At 53.2% G+C, this 17202-nt stretch overlaps 1 protein-coding gene across 1 annotated transcript; it reads left to right on the plus strand.

The window, feature by feature from the left end:
- On the plus strand, window positions 1-16416 carry C16H6orf132 (chromosome 16 C6orf132 homolog). The gene is made up of 5 exons (XM_055819588.1): window positions 1-180; window positions 4654-4769; window positions 9338-9413; window positions 9756-12609; window positions 12989-16416. Exons 1-5 carry the CDS (start codon window positions 36-38, stop codon window positions 13092-13094), a joined length of 3297 nt encoding a protein of 1098 aa, XP_055675563.1. The 5' UTR covers window positions 1-35; the 3' UTR covers window positions 13095-16416.
- The last annotated feature ends 786 nt before the right edge of the window (window positions 16417-17202 follow it).

Here is a 17202-nt window from a genome sequence, read left to right on the forward strand (position 1 = left end):
TGCCCGGCTGGGAGCGCGGCGGGGGCTCTGCCAGGATGAAGAAGCATCACTCCGTGCAGGGCACCTTCAGCCGCCTCTTCGGCAAGCGCCACGCCAGCCCCGCCGCCGCCTCCCTCTTCGCCACCAACCCGCCCTGGAGCCTCACGCAGGAGGTGACCTCGGACAGCGCGGGTGGCACCGGTCAGTGTCCGGGGGGGCGGCGGGGGGACCCGGGGGGGCGGGGGCGCGTTGCCCGCCCAGCCGGGAAGCACCGGGCGGGGGGCGCGGGGGCCGCGCGCTCCAGCTGCGACCCGCGTTCGGCTGCGGAGCGGGGGGCGCCGGGCTCCGCGCTCCCTGCGGGGGGCGAAACTTGACCGAGGAACAGTTTCAGGCCGGTAAGTACTTGCGAAGCCGTTGTTTTTTCTCGCTTCCACAGCGCTTTCCCACGCCATGTTAGATCTGCTCCTGCCCAGGTTGGGGTTATTTACTTGTAAACCTGTTTCTTGAAGGCCGGTGCGCGAAGGGGGAGTTGCGGGTTGCATATTCCTCAGGATTTATTTGTATTTCTTTGTGGTTTTAATTGCAATGCTGTGCCCTGGAGGCTCATGTAGGAGGGAGCCAAATTAATAGTAATGGAGCCAGGCAGATAAAAGATAGCGCTTGGTGGGTAAAGTTTGGTGGCTGTGAGACTCCAACAAACACTTTACAAGCTGGAGAAGGGAAGCGCTGCTCGCTGGGCTGTTCGATGGGGAGCATTGGCCACGGAAGCTCTTGCGAGGTGGTTACACCCTGAAGGCCAAGCTGGTGAAACCGAGATAAAATGAAAATGTGACGGAGAGTTTCATGCAACTCTCAAACACCAAAGAAAAACTGCTGATTTCTAACTGTTGTAAATCTGAGGAGGATTCAAGCCTCTCTCTGATGTGGTTTGGATTTAAAAAGAAAGAGAGAAAAAAAAAAGTCGCTGTGCCTGCTTATTACAAGCCTGATTTCCGTGGCTGCAATTGCAGTACAAAGGCATTCCTTTCAGGTGTGGGGAACTGCTGTGCGGATCAGTTTGCAAAGTGAAAGCCAGGAGTCCTTGAAATCTGAGCATAAAGCAAAGCTGTTGAATCACTCCTTAGCATCCTCTCGGCTTTTATATCATTAATTTAATTTGTGTAGGGTAGGGTGACACACCGAAGCTGAGTGACCATGTTTGGAGTAACGCGTGCTGCGGTGTGGGCTGGTTGTGGCGAACGGGGAATGGCACGCTCGCAGCTAAGCAGTCCAAGGGGCAGCTTTATTGTGCCTTGATTTCCACGGTGCCACGGCCTTACCTAGTGAAGCCTCGTCCCTGGCCATGTTTCTTGAACATTGGCTGCATAGCTTCATGCCACCGCCACTGCCAAAAGGAGTCCATTGCTTCTGCTAATCCCCACCTTAGTTTTTCATACAAAGTAAACACAAGTTAGGCAATGTGGAATGGGTGTAGGTTTGCATGTCACTGACTCAGAGATTCCTGAATATAGTGACTGATGCCGCCTCCTCTCCTCGCTGTGAGCTGTGGATATCCCAGCGTCAAACCTGCTACACCTACTCCAGGTGATGCAACACCGGAGTAGGAAGAAGTTCCATTACTTGTGTTGCAGATTGCTTATTTTATTTCCCATGACTGAGAGGACACTAATGTCTCCGAGACGGGCTGAATGTCAAAAAGTGGCCAAAGCATAGCCAGGGCCAGTGGCTTCCGACAGCCTCCGAGGGTGTGTTTCCCGATCCCTCCTTCCAGGAAACGAAGCTGGTAGAGCACAGGTCTTACTGGTGACAGGCTCTTAGCAGGCAAGTCCTGTTTATCTAGCAAAGAAAACACAACTACAAGCACTTCATTTTACTTTAATTAAATGCATTCAGGTTAGCGATGCTTAGTAATCTAGGATCAAAGACCTTGTGATCTTTAATCCAGTTTCTCACTGAGTTTACCTAGTGTCTTGTTTAATAGAAAACTTTCAAGTTTCTGAACTACTCTATCGCCGCTCCACAGAGCTGTCTGAATTCAAACTCTCATGTTGCATTAGCCTTAATCCTTGCTGCTTTCTCGCCGAACGTGGGGTCACCCAGGGGGTTATGCAAAAGCAATCATTTGCTGACATCTCTGCTGTCCTCGCGACTCCAGCAGCTCCTCTGTGCTTGGGCCCCTCACAGGCAGGGAAGGGTTAAACTGTTGGTAGGACCACACTAAGTGAAGTGCAGGCTAACTAGTATTTTGAAAGCTGAAGAAAATGTCATTTTTTTAAAGAATCCTGTGTAGTGGGAGAAGTTTGGGATAAAGGAGAGGATGCCATGACTGACCGTATGGACAGTGATAGCATGATGGATACTCCTGGGTGTATCCCAGGGTAACTTGTGGTGTAGTGGGTGGGAGAAAGGAAAAGCTTGCATGCTTGCTGGACTCAGTGGCATTTTTCAAGGCTGTGTGGAATTCATTTGCCTTCAAACCATACCTTCAGCAGAGGCTGTGGTAGCTCATGCCCAGCCCCTGGCGTGGTCAGGTTCTTCATTCCAGGTGTTCATGCAAGTGCTTTTCTGTGGGAACACTCACAGAACCATTTGCCTTCCTCCTTTTTTTTTTTTTTTTTTTTTTTTTCCCCCTTCACTAAACTTGGTGTAAAGCTCTGTTTCCCTGGGAGCTGCTTGCCTGATCTGTGCCTGGCCAAGGAGGGCAGAGACTTGGTGACCACCACAGCTACATGCCACGGCAGTCCGTGATGGGTTGGGGACCCCAGTCATCGGGTCTGGCAGTGTATGGAGGGCACAGGCAGTGCTTCGGGCCAGCGAGGGGCTGTGTGGGAGCAGGGGCACGTGGGAGGGAGCGGGGACACTGGCTGGGGCAGTAACCAGTTGCTTGCACAGTCTCGGTCAGGGACTCTGGGGCACAGCTGGTGCCCCAGGCAGCAGCCCTGCTTTGGCAAGCGCTGCCTTTGGGTTTTGGAGGCTCAGAAATGCAGCCCAGCCCCTTTGCCTGCATGCGGAGCTTATACAACCTTCACCTTTCTGCTCCTTGGCTTTTAATTGCTGTACGATACTTGACAGAAACAGTTTCTGTACTTCACACTTTCACATGGGGTCAGGTTTGAGGACTGTGCTTTCAAACACAGCTTTTCAAAAACAGCTTTTAGGGAGGGTGGGGAAAGAACCCACCAACTTCTTGGTGTTTGTGTTTTGGGGAAGAGAGGGAGGCTGTTTGCTTCTCCCTTCTCACTGAAACCACTATCGCAGTCTGTTAGGTGGGGACACTCCTGCAGTTTGCTCTCTGATCACAGCCATTTTTCTTGCTTTTCCCCCTTCCTCCTCAAACCTTGTTTTTTCTTTAATGTTGGTCTCCTTGGCTACAAATTATTTGTGTATCTCCTTCCAGCCAAGGTGGGGTTTACATGCTTCAGTGCTTCTGCTTGTTAATTCATGCTGTTAATCAGACACAAAGAACGTAATTAAACTAATTTTATGAGCTTTATTCACTGTCAGAAATAAACCGGCCCAAAAGGTGTGGTTCAAGGTAAAAGCACAGGGCTGGGAACCCAGAGAACCCGATGGCTTCTCCTGCTTGTAACACCAAGGCTCTGCGACTGCTTCCTGCCGTAGCGTCTCCATTCATAGCAGTGTTTTGTGGGAAGACATTCAGAGCGTTTCTCCGTAAGGCAGGCTGAAGTGTGAAAGTGTTGTGACAAGCACGGTTTGTCCCCCCATACCAATTGCAACGGGGGTCAGAAACCAGTTGTTCCAGCAGCATGCATGAGGATGCTGTGGGCGCTGGCGGTGTCCCTCCGCAGCAGGGAGAGCGGCTGTGGCAGCCCCCTCCTGCTGCCCTCAGCCGATGGCAGCAAAACGCGGAGGGGAAAAACCTCCCTGGGCAGCCCCCGCACGTCCCATCCGCATTGCTGTCCCCGAGCGGGGCAGTGAGCCGTTCCCTCCGCTCGCCCCGCTGCTGCTCAGCACAAGCCAGGGGTCAGGGACGCCTCTGCTGTCCCTCTCCGCTGCATAAGTGACAGGGCCCTGTCGCGATAGGGCTGAGTGACGAACCTGTAATTAACTCTGTCCTTTAATGAGGGAGGCAGGTGAGGAAGGGCAGGAGCTCTCTCCCTCCAGCTGGTGTGGTTGGTGGTCAGGCTCTGCTGTTGCCTCCCCCCTCAATTCCAGCCGCTGACGGCTCAGCCAAGGTCAGATTCTGCCCAAGCTTACAAGCTGGTTTGTCACTTCTGTGGGCACCTGCCCTGGACCCAGGCTGGCTCTCCTGGGAGTCAGAGCCTTGCGGCACTATAAAGAGACGATCCGGTCACTTCTGAAGCTTTTTCCCTCCCTACATGTAATGTGGGTGGGGAGTGCACTGAGTGCTTGTGCTAACTGTTGACCCTCTTGAGGTAAGTTTAAGTTGGCTACTCTTGGAAATAAGCCTTTCAGAACAGGCTTTGACGTCTGTGCTCATTAAACTAGAGCATGTGGAGCTCTAGGGAGGCTCCCTGTGCCTCGCAGGGGTGTGACAGCACCTGCCCGGGGGTCCTGCACACCTGGGACTTCCCCCTGCCCTCCATCTCCAGCTCGGCTCCAAAACACCCAGCTACTCCTCCAAATCTGTCCCATGTTATTTTTCCTGTTGCCTCAGATGCAGTGCTGCTAACAGTCTTCTCTTCCCCTCAGGTGATGTGATTGAAGTGTATTATGGTGACAATCGCTTTGGGACGATGACTGACTCTGGCACAGCAACGCTTAAACCTCGTCCGAGAGTCCGGCCACTGCTGACTTTCTTACCCCTTGTGAGTATCCAGCTCGCCGCTGGGATTTGGTACAGCAGCGTGTGTAACTGGTGCCCAGAACCAGCCAGGCTGGCTGCTGCTCTCATCCCCTACCTGAGGGAAGAAAATAAATGAAAAGCAAAACCACTCTATAATAATGCTGGATACGAGGGATTAGGAGGTGATTTGAGTTCAAGGCTTGTGTTGGACATAGGCGAGGTGCTCAGGCGAGAGACGTAAGCATCATCAGACTTGCATTTTCAATTAAAAAAAAAAATTGCTGAGCGTGTAGATGATAGATCTGGCTTGCACTGCATTTTATCTAACCGCTACTGTCATATCTCTCTCTGGATCAGGCATGTTGCTGGAGAGAGCAATAGCAAAACTGTGTCCTGTTTACAGCAGAGGAACGAGGAGGCAATGCAGGAGGTGTTTGTGCAGAGTCTGATTTTTCAATCTCTGTGTGAGGGAAGCCGTTCCCTGCAAAGCTGCCAGTGCTCCCGTAGCAGCCGGGTGCAGGGACTGGAGCAGCAAGTGCCAGCGCAGCTGGACGCAGGGGGCTCGGAGGTGGCTTTAACCCAGCTGGGACTCCAGGAGCCACACGTGCTCCTTGTAGGCTTCCATGCTCTGCTGCCAGGTGTGCTGAGCGGGCTTTCCTCCCCGGTGTAGCACACCTTTCCAAAGGTCTTATCCCTTGAAGGGTACAGTGAAGCGGACGATTGCTCAGAAGTGTTCTGGAGGTGGCAATAGCTAAATCTGTGGGGACACATGCAGGTCACTGAAGGCACTAAAGCACTTAAAAGCCTTTGGTCTTGACAAGGAAATCCTCTCTGAGAGCGAGGGATGTTTTCCCTTGTATAACCCTGTCTTTTGGAGCAGCCGTCACCTTCAGCAGAAAATGGGCTGGTCTGCTGTCACCTGGGTGCAATTAGGAGCTAATGGAGTTGTGCAGGTGTCATTGGGAGGACAACTGGGCTGCAGGAGTTTATATATCTATTTGAGAGCATAATTAGGAAGTTATGGGGTTATACAGGCTTCAAAAAGGGGTTGTGCCCTCTGTGATGGTTTCCAAAAGATCACAGCAGGTGAAAATCTCGTCTGGGATCTGAGTCAAGTAACTGTAGGACCAGTGCCTGAGAAACTCCTCTCCAGTAGCACAAGCGTGGGTGTGCAACTGTTGCTGGTACCCCGTATCACCAGGTTTTTAGAGTGCAACTGGCCTTTCGTGTCTTTTTAGAGCTTTCTAATGCTTTACTACTAGTGGAAGTGTATGTGGCAAAGGAATAAATAGCACCAAGGTCCCTGTGACAAATACTCAGGGCTGTCACCCTAGCCAGGTGCTTGCTTCCTGCCTGCAGAGGCACAGCTGGTCCTGGGGCTCTCTTCCCCCTCGGTTGCCTTTGTGAGGGTCCCTCACAAACCTGTGCTTCTTTTCCGAGTGTAGCAGGTTTAACTGAAGAAGTTAGTAGGAATAAGCAGTGTTTTTAAGGGCCAGTCTGTGTTGGATATTTGCATTACCTTGATTAGGTTTGATGATGATTTGATCTGGCACAGACACTTCTGCTGTCACATACATATCTGCACTGGGCTGTTCAGCAGCTCCCACCTTAACCCTTTCTTTCCACCCCCACACCGTCCTGCGCGGGGGGAGGCTGAGAAGCAGCTGCCTGGGTAGCTGTGAGTCAGGAGGACGCACACACCCTGCCCGGCAGCGGGGCCGCTGGGCTTCGTGTGCCTGGCAGCTCCCCCTGCGCCAGCAGCTTCCCCCCAGATCACCCGGCCCTTGGCTGTCCCGAGCTGAGTCGCAGCAGGGATTGCAGGAGAGGGGGCTGCTCGGGTACCACTGTGTCCCCCTGCCCACCCGGCTTCCCAGGCACTGCAGGTGCAGGAAGGACTTTGGCATCCTGGGGGAATAAATTCCTTTGACCACCAATCTGCTTTAGCTCTGCTTCAAAACAAGGAGTTTAGGGGTAGCTCTTTATATTCGGAGAGATCCTTGGCCTCTCTGAGACCCCAGGATGCGAAGCATTTGTATTTTGGTGCGGTTTTTTGGACCTGGTCTACTTGATGGGTAGGAAGCATGGGCTCCTGAGAGACTGGGTGAGCTGGGGACCGTGAGCACAGGCAGGCTCCCCTTCACTGGGGCCAGGGGGTACCTAACCCTGTTCCAGCACTGAAAAGCCATTCCCGGTGGTTACAGTGAAAGCTCCCCCCAACAGGATCCTCGGCATACATAAATCTGATTCAGGAACTGCAAACTGGAAATGCAGGTTCCTGGCACACCAGGAGCGCAGCAGCCTGCTCTGAACCAGCTGGAGGTTTGCTGGGCTGGTCACACCCCAGCAGACGCAGCAGCGGGAAACAATCTTTCTAGTCATCTCTGGGGACTGGCAGCGTGCTGGAGATGCTTTCCATTTTAGAAGCCAGCTCATGACGTGAGGATGGGTGGTTTTTGAGAGAGAAGCTGAGCATTAGCAACTGCAATAGAAATTTTTGGTGTGAAACAGGCTTGCCCAGTTTTTAGGACCTGTTGGAATGACATGTCCAAAATTACCACTCGTTTATGAAATGTGGACTGTTTCCTCCAGCTTTGCATAGATCTCTTCCGACTGCCATTCCCTCTCCACTCCTGTCCAAACATGTGACGCATTTGTTGCTTTTAATTCAGCGCTCAGGCATCTTTGTTTCCCTGTAAATGAGCAGGTATCCTCAGTGTGCCCTGCAGACTGGCAGCAATGAATTTCCATAGCAAATGGGGACTGCTGGGGTTTTTTTCTTTGTGGTGTTTGTATCTCACTGTTCTGCACAATTTCATTACCAGCTCTTGAAGTGCCTCTGTCAGCCTTTGCCTTCCCTCTGGCTTTCAGCTGAAGTTAAGGATCTTTCCTCTGCCTCGTACTGTATCTGTTGGGACCAGTAAAGAGGGCTGAGATGAGGCTGTAAGGCTCACCTCGTGTTTTGCTACTACCAGATCTGTCCTAAGGCCCTGTCAGACCTTGGCTTGTCCATCATCCATCGGCACAAAGCTGTCTGATCAGTTGTGCAATCCCAGGGATGCGAATTCCCACTCGTGCTCTCCTGGCTCACCAATACCTGCTTCATTCCCCTGTGGTTATAGGGGGTCTTTGGTCGTCTGCAGGGTGACGGACTTTGCAAGCAAGGCATGTGTATTATCTTATTCTGTCAAAAGCTGGGGGATTCCAGGGCTCTTCTGAAGGAGCCCCGGCTGCTGCTCTTAATGTCGGCTCTGTCCCGGCGGCTCCTGTGTTCCTGCTACACCCAGGGCAGTGAGTAACAATAATGTGCAGTCTGAGCCCTGCATGGGGCTGGCTGTATAAACCCAGCGTGACCTTTGATTGAGGAGACTTTGGAATCCTATAGCAATCTCTTGTAAAAATAGCGATAATGCCAGTGAAAGGCAGGGGACACTGGCTCAATCATTATCTAGGCGTTTGTGTGCAGACAGCCACCACACTGAGCGGTGCAGGCTGATGGCCGGATAACTTTTCCTTTGCACAAGGGGCTGTGAACAGCTAATGCAAACGGCTGCCTGGGGTGGACAGGGGTACAACAGAGTGGACCCCGGAGCCTGGGAACCGGACGAGATGTCCCTGACCACAGCCCATGGGGTCTGCGAGCTTGTGCTGCTCATGGAGTGTAATTTCCTTGCTGTGGGTCTCTCCCAACGCTGGTATGTGAAAGTCCAGTCCACTGCCTCAGTCACTTAGATCTGTGCTGACAGCCTGATTCAGCACCGGTTTGTTTTTGGACATGGGTGCGTTAGTGTACATTTCACGAGCAGCTCCAGCCCCTCTGCAGAGCAATCTTAGCAGTGAGTCACCGGAGAAAAGGAGAGGCTTTCTGCTGCTGGCAGGTGTACGGGGCAGGAGCCCTGGTCAGCACTCTAGGTGAGTCAGCGTGCCATGAATATCTCACCATGGGTAGCTGTAATTATCCAAAGTACCCTAGCTGTAAGCATCCTTGCAAATGTGTAGGCTGCTAAATTGCATGGTCCTGTACCAGCTAAATACACTGCTGAGTTTTCAGCACGAACACGGAGGGAGTAATTGAGAGTGAAACACAAACCGCACAAATAGCAGTTTTCCCCGGAGTGTTCAGCTATGCTGGTGCCAGTTTCCCAAAAAGCTGGAAGTCTGTCCGTGACTTCAGTGTGGTGTGTACGTGACTGCGGCATGAACTGGCAGTGTTTGCTGGAGAGCAATACCCACAAAAACCCGTGGGAGCTATTATGTTTGCTTGGTACATGAATGGTGAGAAACTGGTGCTGCTGATTGTGGGCTGGAGAGCCCTAATCTTGGATGTGAAATAGCCGTGCTCCTCTCCAGCCCCTCTGCGCCTGGCCAGCGCGGGGGATGTATCCATGGCTTGTGCAACCCTTGTCACTTCACACATCCCCTTAAACCCTGTCAACAGCAGGGACCGCACGGTCTTGGGAATGGCCCTGGATCCCATCAGGCTGCTGCTTGTGTAGACAAATTACCAGTGCGCAGGCGAGGGCCGGCTTGTCAGCGCTTCGCTCTGATACCCTGGGCATAAAACTAACAGCTCCCTTTTCTGAACTATTGCAGAATGCCCAAGAATCCCACGGGGTGGCTGTGCCAACGCCATCGGTGCCAGAACACTTTGAGGAAAAAGCAGCTCTTGGTAAGGAAACTTCTCTGCCGAGTCCTGGCCGGCTCTGAGCACTCGGCAGTACCATGCCCTTGGGGAAGGAAGGATGTGTACCGAGCTCTGGAGCAGACAGTCTGATCATGAGATTTTCATGCGAAAACAGAGTCTCCTCTTAATTATTTTTTGAAGTCATTGAAAGTGAATTCATTTCTAAGGGGTGAGGCGTAGTGGCTGTTACAGTTCAGCAGGCTTTAGACAGCTGCTGAGCAAAATAAACTGGCTTCCTAGGAGGATAGCTGGCTGGAGGCGATGCCGGCCGTCGCAGCGCTGAGGGAGAAGGTGCTCACACCGCCGTGCTCTTGCTCTTCCTTGCAGGCTCTGGCTCCCAGATCAATGGGAACTACCGAATGTACAGCTCTGTGGGGGACCTGCACCTGCAGGCTCTTGAGGGAGATGACCTGGATGAAGACATCCCGCCGCCACCGTCGGTGCCCCCACCGCCCCCTCCAACGGCACCAGCACCTCCAGCCTCACCAGTCCCACCACCACCCGAAATGCTTCCTCCGCCACCACCGCCACCACCCGAGACAGTGCCGCCACCTCCCGCCATGGCACCGCCGCCGCCTCCGGCCTCTGCCCTGTCATCCCCCAGCACGCCGGCTCCTCCAGACTTCATCCCACCAGCCCCACCGGGTGCCTCACCGCTCAGCTGGGCCCCGGCACCTTTCGCCACCGGCATCTCCAAGTGGAAGTCCGAGACGGTGCTGAACACGCGGCAGGCGGACGCTGAGGGGCCGCTCTGCCATGCTGAGGCTGGGGTGCCAGCTGCGCCCACCCCGAAGGAGAGTCTGCAGCCCAAGCAGTGTCCCGAGCCCCACCTCACCTTCCCCAGGTCCTTCAAGGTGCCTCCCCCGGCCCCAGCCCGGTCCTCCTCCATCCCGGTGCCGGAGAGCCAGCCGCCCCGGCAGGAGCCCTTCCCCAGGCAGCCTCATGCCCGGCCTCCCCTCCCACCATGCTTCACCATAAGACCCGCGGCCAAAGCTCACGCAAGAGGAGAAGCCGAGCAAAGAAATTCCCCGTTGCGTCAGGCTGTCGCGAAGCCGGCTGTGCCCACACCCCCACCGCTGAGCCCCAAGCTGGCTCCAGGGCTCGGCCAAGGGACCAATCCTGCCAGTCCCCGTTCCCCACTGCCAGGCTCTGAGACGGAGAAGGTTCCCCAGCCGAAACCAGCTGAGAGAGACTCTCCTCCAAAGCCCGAACCTCTCTCTGCAAATGACCTTGACCTTCCCCCTCCGGACTACCCGATCTGTGAGGATGACTGGAGGGATGCCAGCAACCTGAGCAGGCTGCGGCACGAGCTCTCGGCCCTCCTGCGCTCCCCACGGCGGGAGGAGAGGCCGCTGGAGAAGCCAGCCGCCCCGCGGCCCACGGACGGCGGTACTGACCACGCTGGCAGCCATGAGCCCAGTCTCAGTGGGCCCCAACCTGCGAGACCCGCCGGGAAGGACACGCAGCTGCCCACGGGAGGGGAGAGTGAGAAGAAGGAGGTGCCCAGCAGCCCCCCCGGTGCCAAGGGGGGCTCTCCCAGCATGGCGCTTCCCGCTCCGGAGAGCAGCCCAACCACGCAGACCCGCAGCGTGATTAAAATCAGGAACGAGTTGGAGGCTGTGCTGGCGCTGAAGAAAGAAGGGAAGCCTGCCCTGGGGCTCGGCACCCAGAAGCAGGGCACCGAGGATGGTGGCAGCACCCCACGTGTGAGGAAGAGCCCCCCGGACCCAGGTGAATCGGTGCTGCCAAAACCATCCCCGAGCCCACTCCCAGCACCAGCGGCTGCAGTGGAGAAGGATGAGACGGGGCACGAGGACCATCCCACCCCTGCCGTTAGCAAGGCCACAGAGATCTTGATCCCTGATCCAGGGTCCCCCAACAGCACCATGAGCCCCTCAGACCCACCTCAGGCACCAGCAGAGGAGCCCCCTGCTCCCACCTCCCCCACGCCCCCCATTTCTCCCACCCAGAGCCCAGCACCCCAGCCCAACACAGCTGTCTTCCAGTACAAAGTGCACCGGGCTGGAGCCAGCTCAGCCGAGCAGCCCAGTGGCTCCAGCTTGGCTGAACCGCCCTGCCCCGTGAGCCTGGCTCGGAGCCCCCCGAGCGCCTCGGCCGCGGGGCCGGAGGAGGTGCTGATCCACCCCGTGACGGGCGAGCGGGTGGAGCGGGGCTCCCCCATGGCGCTGCTCCTGGCAGCCCGGCAGCGTGCCCAGCGGGGCCGGCAGGGCGCTGAGGTGGGACCTGTGCCGCGGGTGAAGCCGCCCCTGAAACTCGGCAGCGCCTCATCGGACACCACCTCCACCAGCTTCTACCGCCATGAGTCCAAGCCCTGCTCCTTCACCGTGGTGCCCCGGCCGCCTGCAGCGGGGTCAGGACGGAGCAAAGTTCCATCCTTCTCCAGCTCCTCGGAGCAGGGCCGGGACACGCGGGCAGTGGGCGAGGCGCAGCCCCCCAGCCTCGCCGGGCACCCGCGGGCCTCTGCCTCCAGCCTCCTGCGGGGCCTCTTTGAGGCCGGGCAGCCGACCCAGACCGGCCCAGCCCGCCACGACGTGCCCAGGGAGGAGGAGAACGGGGAGACGGCGCTGGACTACGGGATCATCCCCCCACCCCCTGAGTTCAGCAACGAGGTGGACGAGGCCGAGGGACCTCTCCCACGTCAGGAGAACCGCAAGTGCCCCAGCTTCCCCGACAGCAGCCGGGGCTCGGAGGCACCGCGGTATTTCAGGTGGCCCGGCTACGGCCGCAGCTACGGGGGCAGCCATGAGCCACCCGCCCCGCTGCCCTCGGGGAAGAGCAGGAGGAACGGGGACTTTGTGCCCCAGTACCCCGATTACAGCAGCTCTGCCGGTTACTTCAGCCGCTGCCCGAACCCCCGCCCGCTGATCAAGAAGCGCCTGTATGTCTCTGAGCCCGACAGCTCCTACCCCCGGGCAGCTGCAGCTCCCCGGGGCACGGGTGCCCTCTCCTCCTACGTCCCTGGGGGATACAGCTCCCCGGCCGGGGAGGGGGTCCGCCGCCTTGGCTCTGCCCACAGGAACGGCCCCACGAGCACGCAGGGCAGGCGGACGTCCATTGATGCCACTGGGAAAGCAGCGCCGTATGGCAGCGCCGGGGCCGATGCCAAGTACAAGGGGCAGAATGGGGATTTCTCACCCACCAGCATGGTGGCAGCCAGCAGGTATGTGCCGCCCTGAGCTGACCCCTTCCCTGTGTTCTGTGTCCCCTTGATGAAGAGGCAGGCTGGGCTCTGGGCAGCAGGGGCCTGGGGGAAGTTGTTGCCCCGTGGCTCGCGCGGTGCTGCTGGGCTGCGCTGGCTCGTAGCCGGGGTCTCCTCCCGCCGCCTCGCCCCGGGGCCATGGCTGTGGCATGGCTCCTTCCTGGTGCCAGCCGTGACCCTGACGCCCATCGCTGTGTCCTCCCCATCTTGCTGAACAGGGATGCGAGGCAACAAAAGTCACCTTGCTCCACTAGAAATAAAATAAAATATATAATTGCAATATTGAACAACAATAAAGGGTTTCCTTGGCTTTCAGTGACTTTCCCTGTTTTCCCTCCAGACCTGCCCACGGCAGCTCGCAGTACGGCGGACCTACCAACACCTTCACGGTCAGGCCTGGGACACGACAGCCCATCTCCTACGCCTACCAGAGCGGCCACCGATAGGTTTGTCCGGAGGGCTGCTCCGCCGCCTTCATCCAGCTGGGAAGGGGTGAGAAGGTGCCTGGGTTGGTCGTCTCCTTCTCCACGGGCACCAGGGATGGTCCCAACCCAGCCAGCAAACACACTGCTTGAAGCCGCTGCTGCAGAATGCGGGGAGTGAACCTGGGACTTGGACTCTTGTCAAAGGACCGTCACGGAGAGTAGTTACTACAGAGGTCAGGCTGCTGCCTTGTTACGTAAGCAAACATGGTTTTCCTTCTCCTGTTTCCCTCCCGCCCTGTATTATTTTCCAAATTGCAGCCTGATAGGTCTAAGAAAACCAAAAAGCATCCTTAGTTCTCTTTGAAGAGCATCCCCACTGGAGAGATTGTTTTCTGTTTGTTTTCTTAATTGGTTTAAATCCAACATGTGTTGGGAGTAGGGAGAGACCAAGTGGGAGCTGTGCATAATGGAAGCAAGCTGGTGTATAGCTACGTGTAGGGGATTGAAAATAAGAATGTGAGGCCAATGGGATAGAAAAGCATTCAGGATGTCTAGGTCCTAACCTCTTCTGTCCCCACCTCTTTCAACAGCCTTGAGCGAATCTGTTGTGCTGATGCCTTAAAAACAGCTCCTGGCTCTCGGTGCCTGTCCTGCCGAGCTGGGGGCAGCTCTGCCGCAAAGGGCTGAGCCCCCTCCTCTGGGGGCCCTTTGCTTTCCTGCACCTTTTGGTCACTGTAAATGTTTCTGTTGGTAATTATTCCTCATGGAAGAAGGCTGTGAGGCCTGGATGGCTGCCTGTAAAGCACTTTGGAGACCTCAGACATTGAGCAGCCCTTCTTTTCCTTTATCAGCTGGTGAGTGCCAGTGACTCGCCAAGGTGCTGTGCTGATGGTGCTTTCCTCGGGGGTCTCTTGCCACTTCATGCCTATGTAAACCCCGCCTCTAAAAGCAAAGCCACAGAGTCCTTATGAACTGTTATACTGAGACTTGGCTTTAGTTTGTCTGCTTTGGGGGACTAAGAAGGTAAGTTTCAGCGTGGTTGCAGGTGCTGCTGGTGCGTGGAATGCCTGCAGTGGCACACCGAAGGCAGCTGGCTCCCGCTGTTCCCCTAAGTGCTTGTCCGGGTGCTGGACCTGCGTGCAAGCCTGTCCTTGCTTCCTGCCAGTGCTTCTCCGAAGGACCTAATGATGGCTGTGGGGCAGGGTGGGAGATACAAGTAGCCTTAAAGAAGGTATTTCATACTACAGAGCAAGCAATACAGTGCCACAATAGCTGACCAAAGTTTTGAATAGCCAACTTGCTGAAATTAGAAATATATAATCTTCCTCATAGGTAAACTTGCTGAAAATCACTGTAAGATAAGTGTAAAAACTTGTAGAGAATGTTTTCTAGTCACTGACAAACTAAAAGCACTTTGAGACATTAGTCTATTTTTATGGAAAGCACTTTCTATTTTCAGTACTATACAGTGTCATTAGTTCCACTCCAGCTTATCCTGTGTTGCATGCACGTATGCATGTGTGCATATAAGCAGATTTTGCTCTACAATTCAACTCAAAATTCAGTGATAAATTTTCCTTCACGGTGGAATTTCCAGAAGTTTTTATTAATGTCATGTCATTGAGTTCTACGTTTTATGTTATTTCCAACTTTATCTAATAATTTAACTGCTGTTTCCAATATTGCAGCAGCTTCAAAGTATTCTGAACTTTACTTTGCTGTGAATAAAATGAAAACCCAAGTACCATAATCAGTCCAATAGCTAATTGAAATGGCGTTTTTATGCCAGTAAGTCACAGTGACTTGAAAGATTCCCAGACATGCTCACCCCAGCCAGTATTGAAATAACACATTTTAAATATCTGGGTGTTTGTTTTTTAAACAATGTTTATGGAGAAAAGTGACTATGGAGTAACTCCCTGGGTATTTAAGTGTGCCAGTGTCATGTAGCATAGCTTCCACCCCCACCCCGCCCTTAAAACATGGAAGTTTTTCTGTAAGAGGAGCATCTCGAGGATTCTTACTTACCTATGGAAGTAAAGCTGTGACACTGCTTGGGTGGCTTCAGGGTCATGTCTTAGTATTGGATGAAGCTTCACCAGCTTGACTTGAAACAATGAGAAAGCCTCTCTGACAATATTGCAACCTCATTGTTTTTTCTTCCCGTTACTTTTTTTTTCCCCAAAAAAATTATTAAGTTATAACTGCAAATTAATTCTCAAAAGCAGTTTTAAATTTAAAGGCTTGTTGGGAGACTTCAGCCTTCAAGATTGACTTTGCCCAGAAATGGAGGTGGGTGTGTGCAACTTTACCCCTCAAAAGTTCTCCTAAGTGTAAGTGTATCCCCAACACAAGTTGGTTTTGGTTTGGTGGTGTTTGGGGTTTTTTTTGTTTGCTTTTAGGGTTGGTTGTTGTGTTTTTTTAAAGTAAAATGTGAAACTCCAAGGGTGGCACTTGTTTTGAATTTCACTTTTAGTATTTCACCCAGACACGCAATTCGTATGTAGTTGTAATTTGGTGTTATGTAGTGCGGAGTGTCTTGTTTCTAGCAGACAGGTATTTGTTTGTATTAAATATTAGAAGCATGATAATGTAAGTCAGTTTTATGAAACAGCCATTATTCATTCAAAGAACACCCATTCTGGGAATGTACAGTGGACTAAGCTAGTAACTAAATCAGCTAGGACTTGGCTCACAGTTGTGAAACTGATTAGCATGAATGTTTTAAGCAATGGAACTATTCTATTCTTTAAACACTTTGGGCTATCTCAGCTCCTGAAGGCCTTAAGCAAAATTCTAGTTATTTCAGTAACAACTAGACATCTATGCTGGGGCCATCGGGAACTGTTTGTGTTACAAAGAAACCACTGTTGGAGTGGTTGGCAGCCAAAGCGCTTACACAGAAAGTTAAATCCCTAGTGAAGAGCGAGGATGCAGGGATGGGGAAGAGCTCCCTCTTCCTTGGCCAGGTGACTGTCAGGATAGCGCATAGATAAACTGCACTCTGATTCCCGTTCCTGCTCCTTCCCAGCTGTATAAATTTAGCAATAGAAGAGGAAGAGACTAAGGGGTAGCGATGGAGCAAAGCAACCTTATAGCCTTAGCACTGACAGCAGTCTTGCAGCCTGACAATGGAATTATTCCCACATCAACCCTCTCTGATGCAGTTTGGTCATTCAAGTCTTGATACAACTTAAAATCATCCCCTGCAGTTGCCTCTTCCTCAAAAGTACCTGCTAATGTCGTATAACTGAGACCTTTACTTGTAAAGTGTTGAACAGTGTCTTATTTATGAGTGCCATTGAACCTTCTTGCATTAAATATGTCTGGACGTATTGTTTTATTGCATGTGTGATCTGACTTTTTTTTTTTTTTTTTTTTAGTATGGCTTAAGTGGTCTGTCTGCTGTTAAGACTGATCTTTGCGTGTAAGATTAAAAGGACAGGGAAGCAGCTCAAACTGGCCTCAGCAACTCTGAATTTCAGCTTTCCTAGGGCTTGGTCCAATTTCTGCTGAGAGCTGGCAATTTTAAGTGTTTTTGGAAGCCCAGTCAAGGAATGCACGGGCAGCTAGCCCTAACTGCCCTGTCACTCTAAACACCCCTCACACCCAGCTGCTTAGGTAGGCTGGCAAAGGAGCTCGTGCAGTTCAGCCTGTGCTGCTTCTATAAATAGTTCTTGGTTTTGAGTGTTTCATTAATAATGAAACTTGCATATTCATTTGCAAGTCCTAACTAGAATGTTGTAGTTAAAACTGAAAGCACAGCATGAGCAATGCAAGCAGCACCATAAAAGGCAGGCTTGTCTTCGTAGTGGCTTATTCTCTCCACTCAAAAATTACACTTATTTACATTCTCATCTCTTTAATCCAGCTCTGGCTACAGAACCAGGTTTTTATGAGGAAAGTATGCAATGAGTATCTTGAAGCTTTTACCTCTAGCCACAACGTATTTACAGAAGTGTCCCCAAACCTGAACAGCATGTAGTCCAGAGATGGTGTGAGCATACCGCAAACCCCAGAGAATTCGCTCCACCTCCTTTGCAGATAACTACAAAGTCAACAAACGTTGGTGTGGTATTGCCAGCATTTCTGCCACGCTGCCTGCATGTCCGTGGGACTAATACAGCCT

This window comes from Falco peregrinus, chromosome 16 (genome assembly GCF_023634155.1).
Source record: "Falco peregrinus isolate bFalPer1 chromosome 16, bFalPer1.pri, whole genome shotgun sequence".
NCBI classification, from domain to species: domain Eukaryota; kingdom Metazoa; phylum Chordata; class Aves; order Falconiformes; family Falconidae; genus Falco; species Falco peregrinus.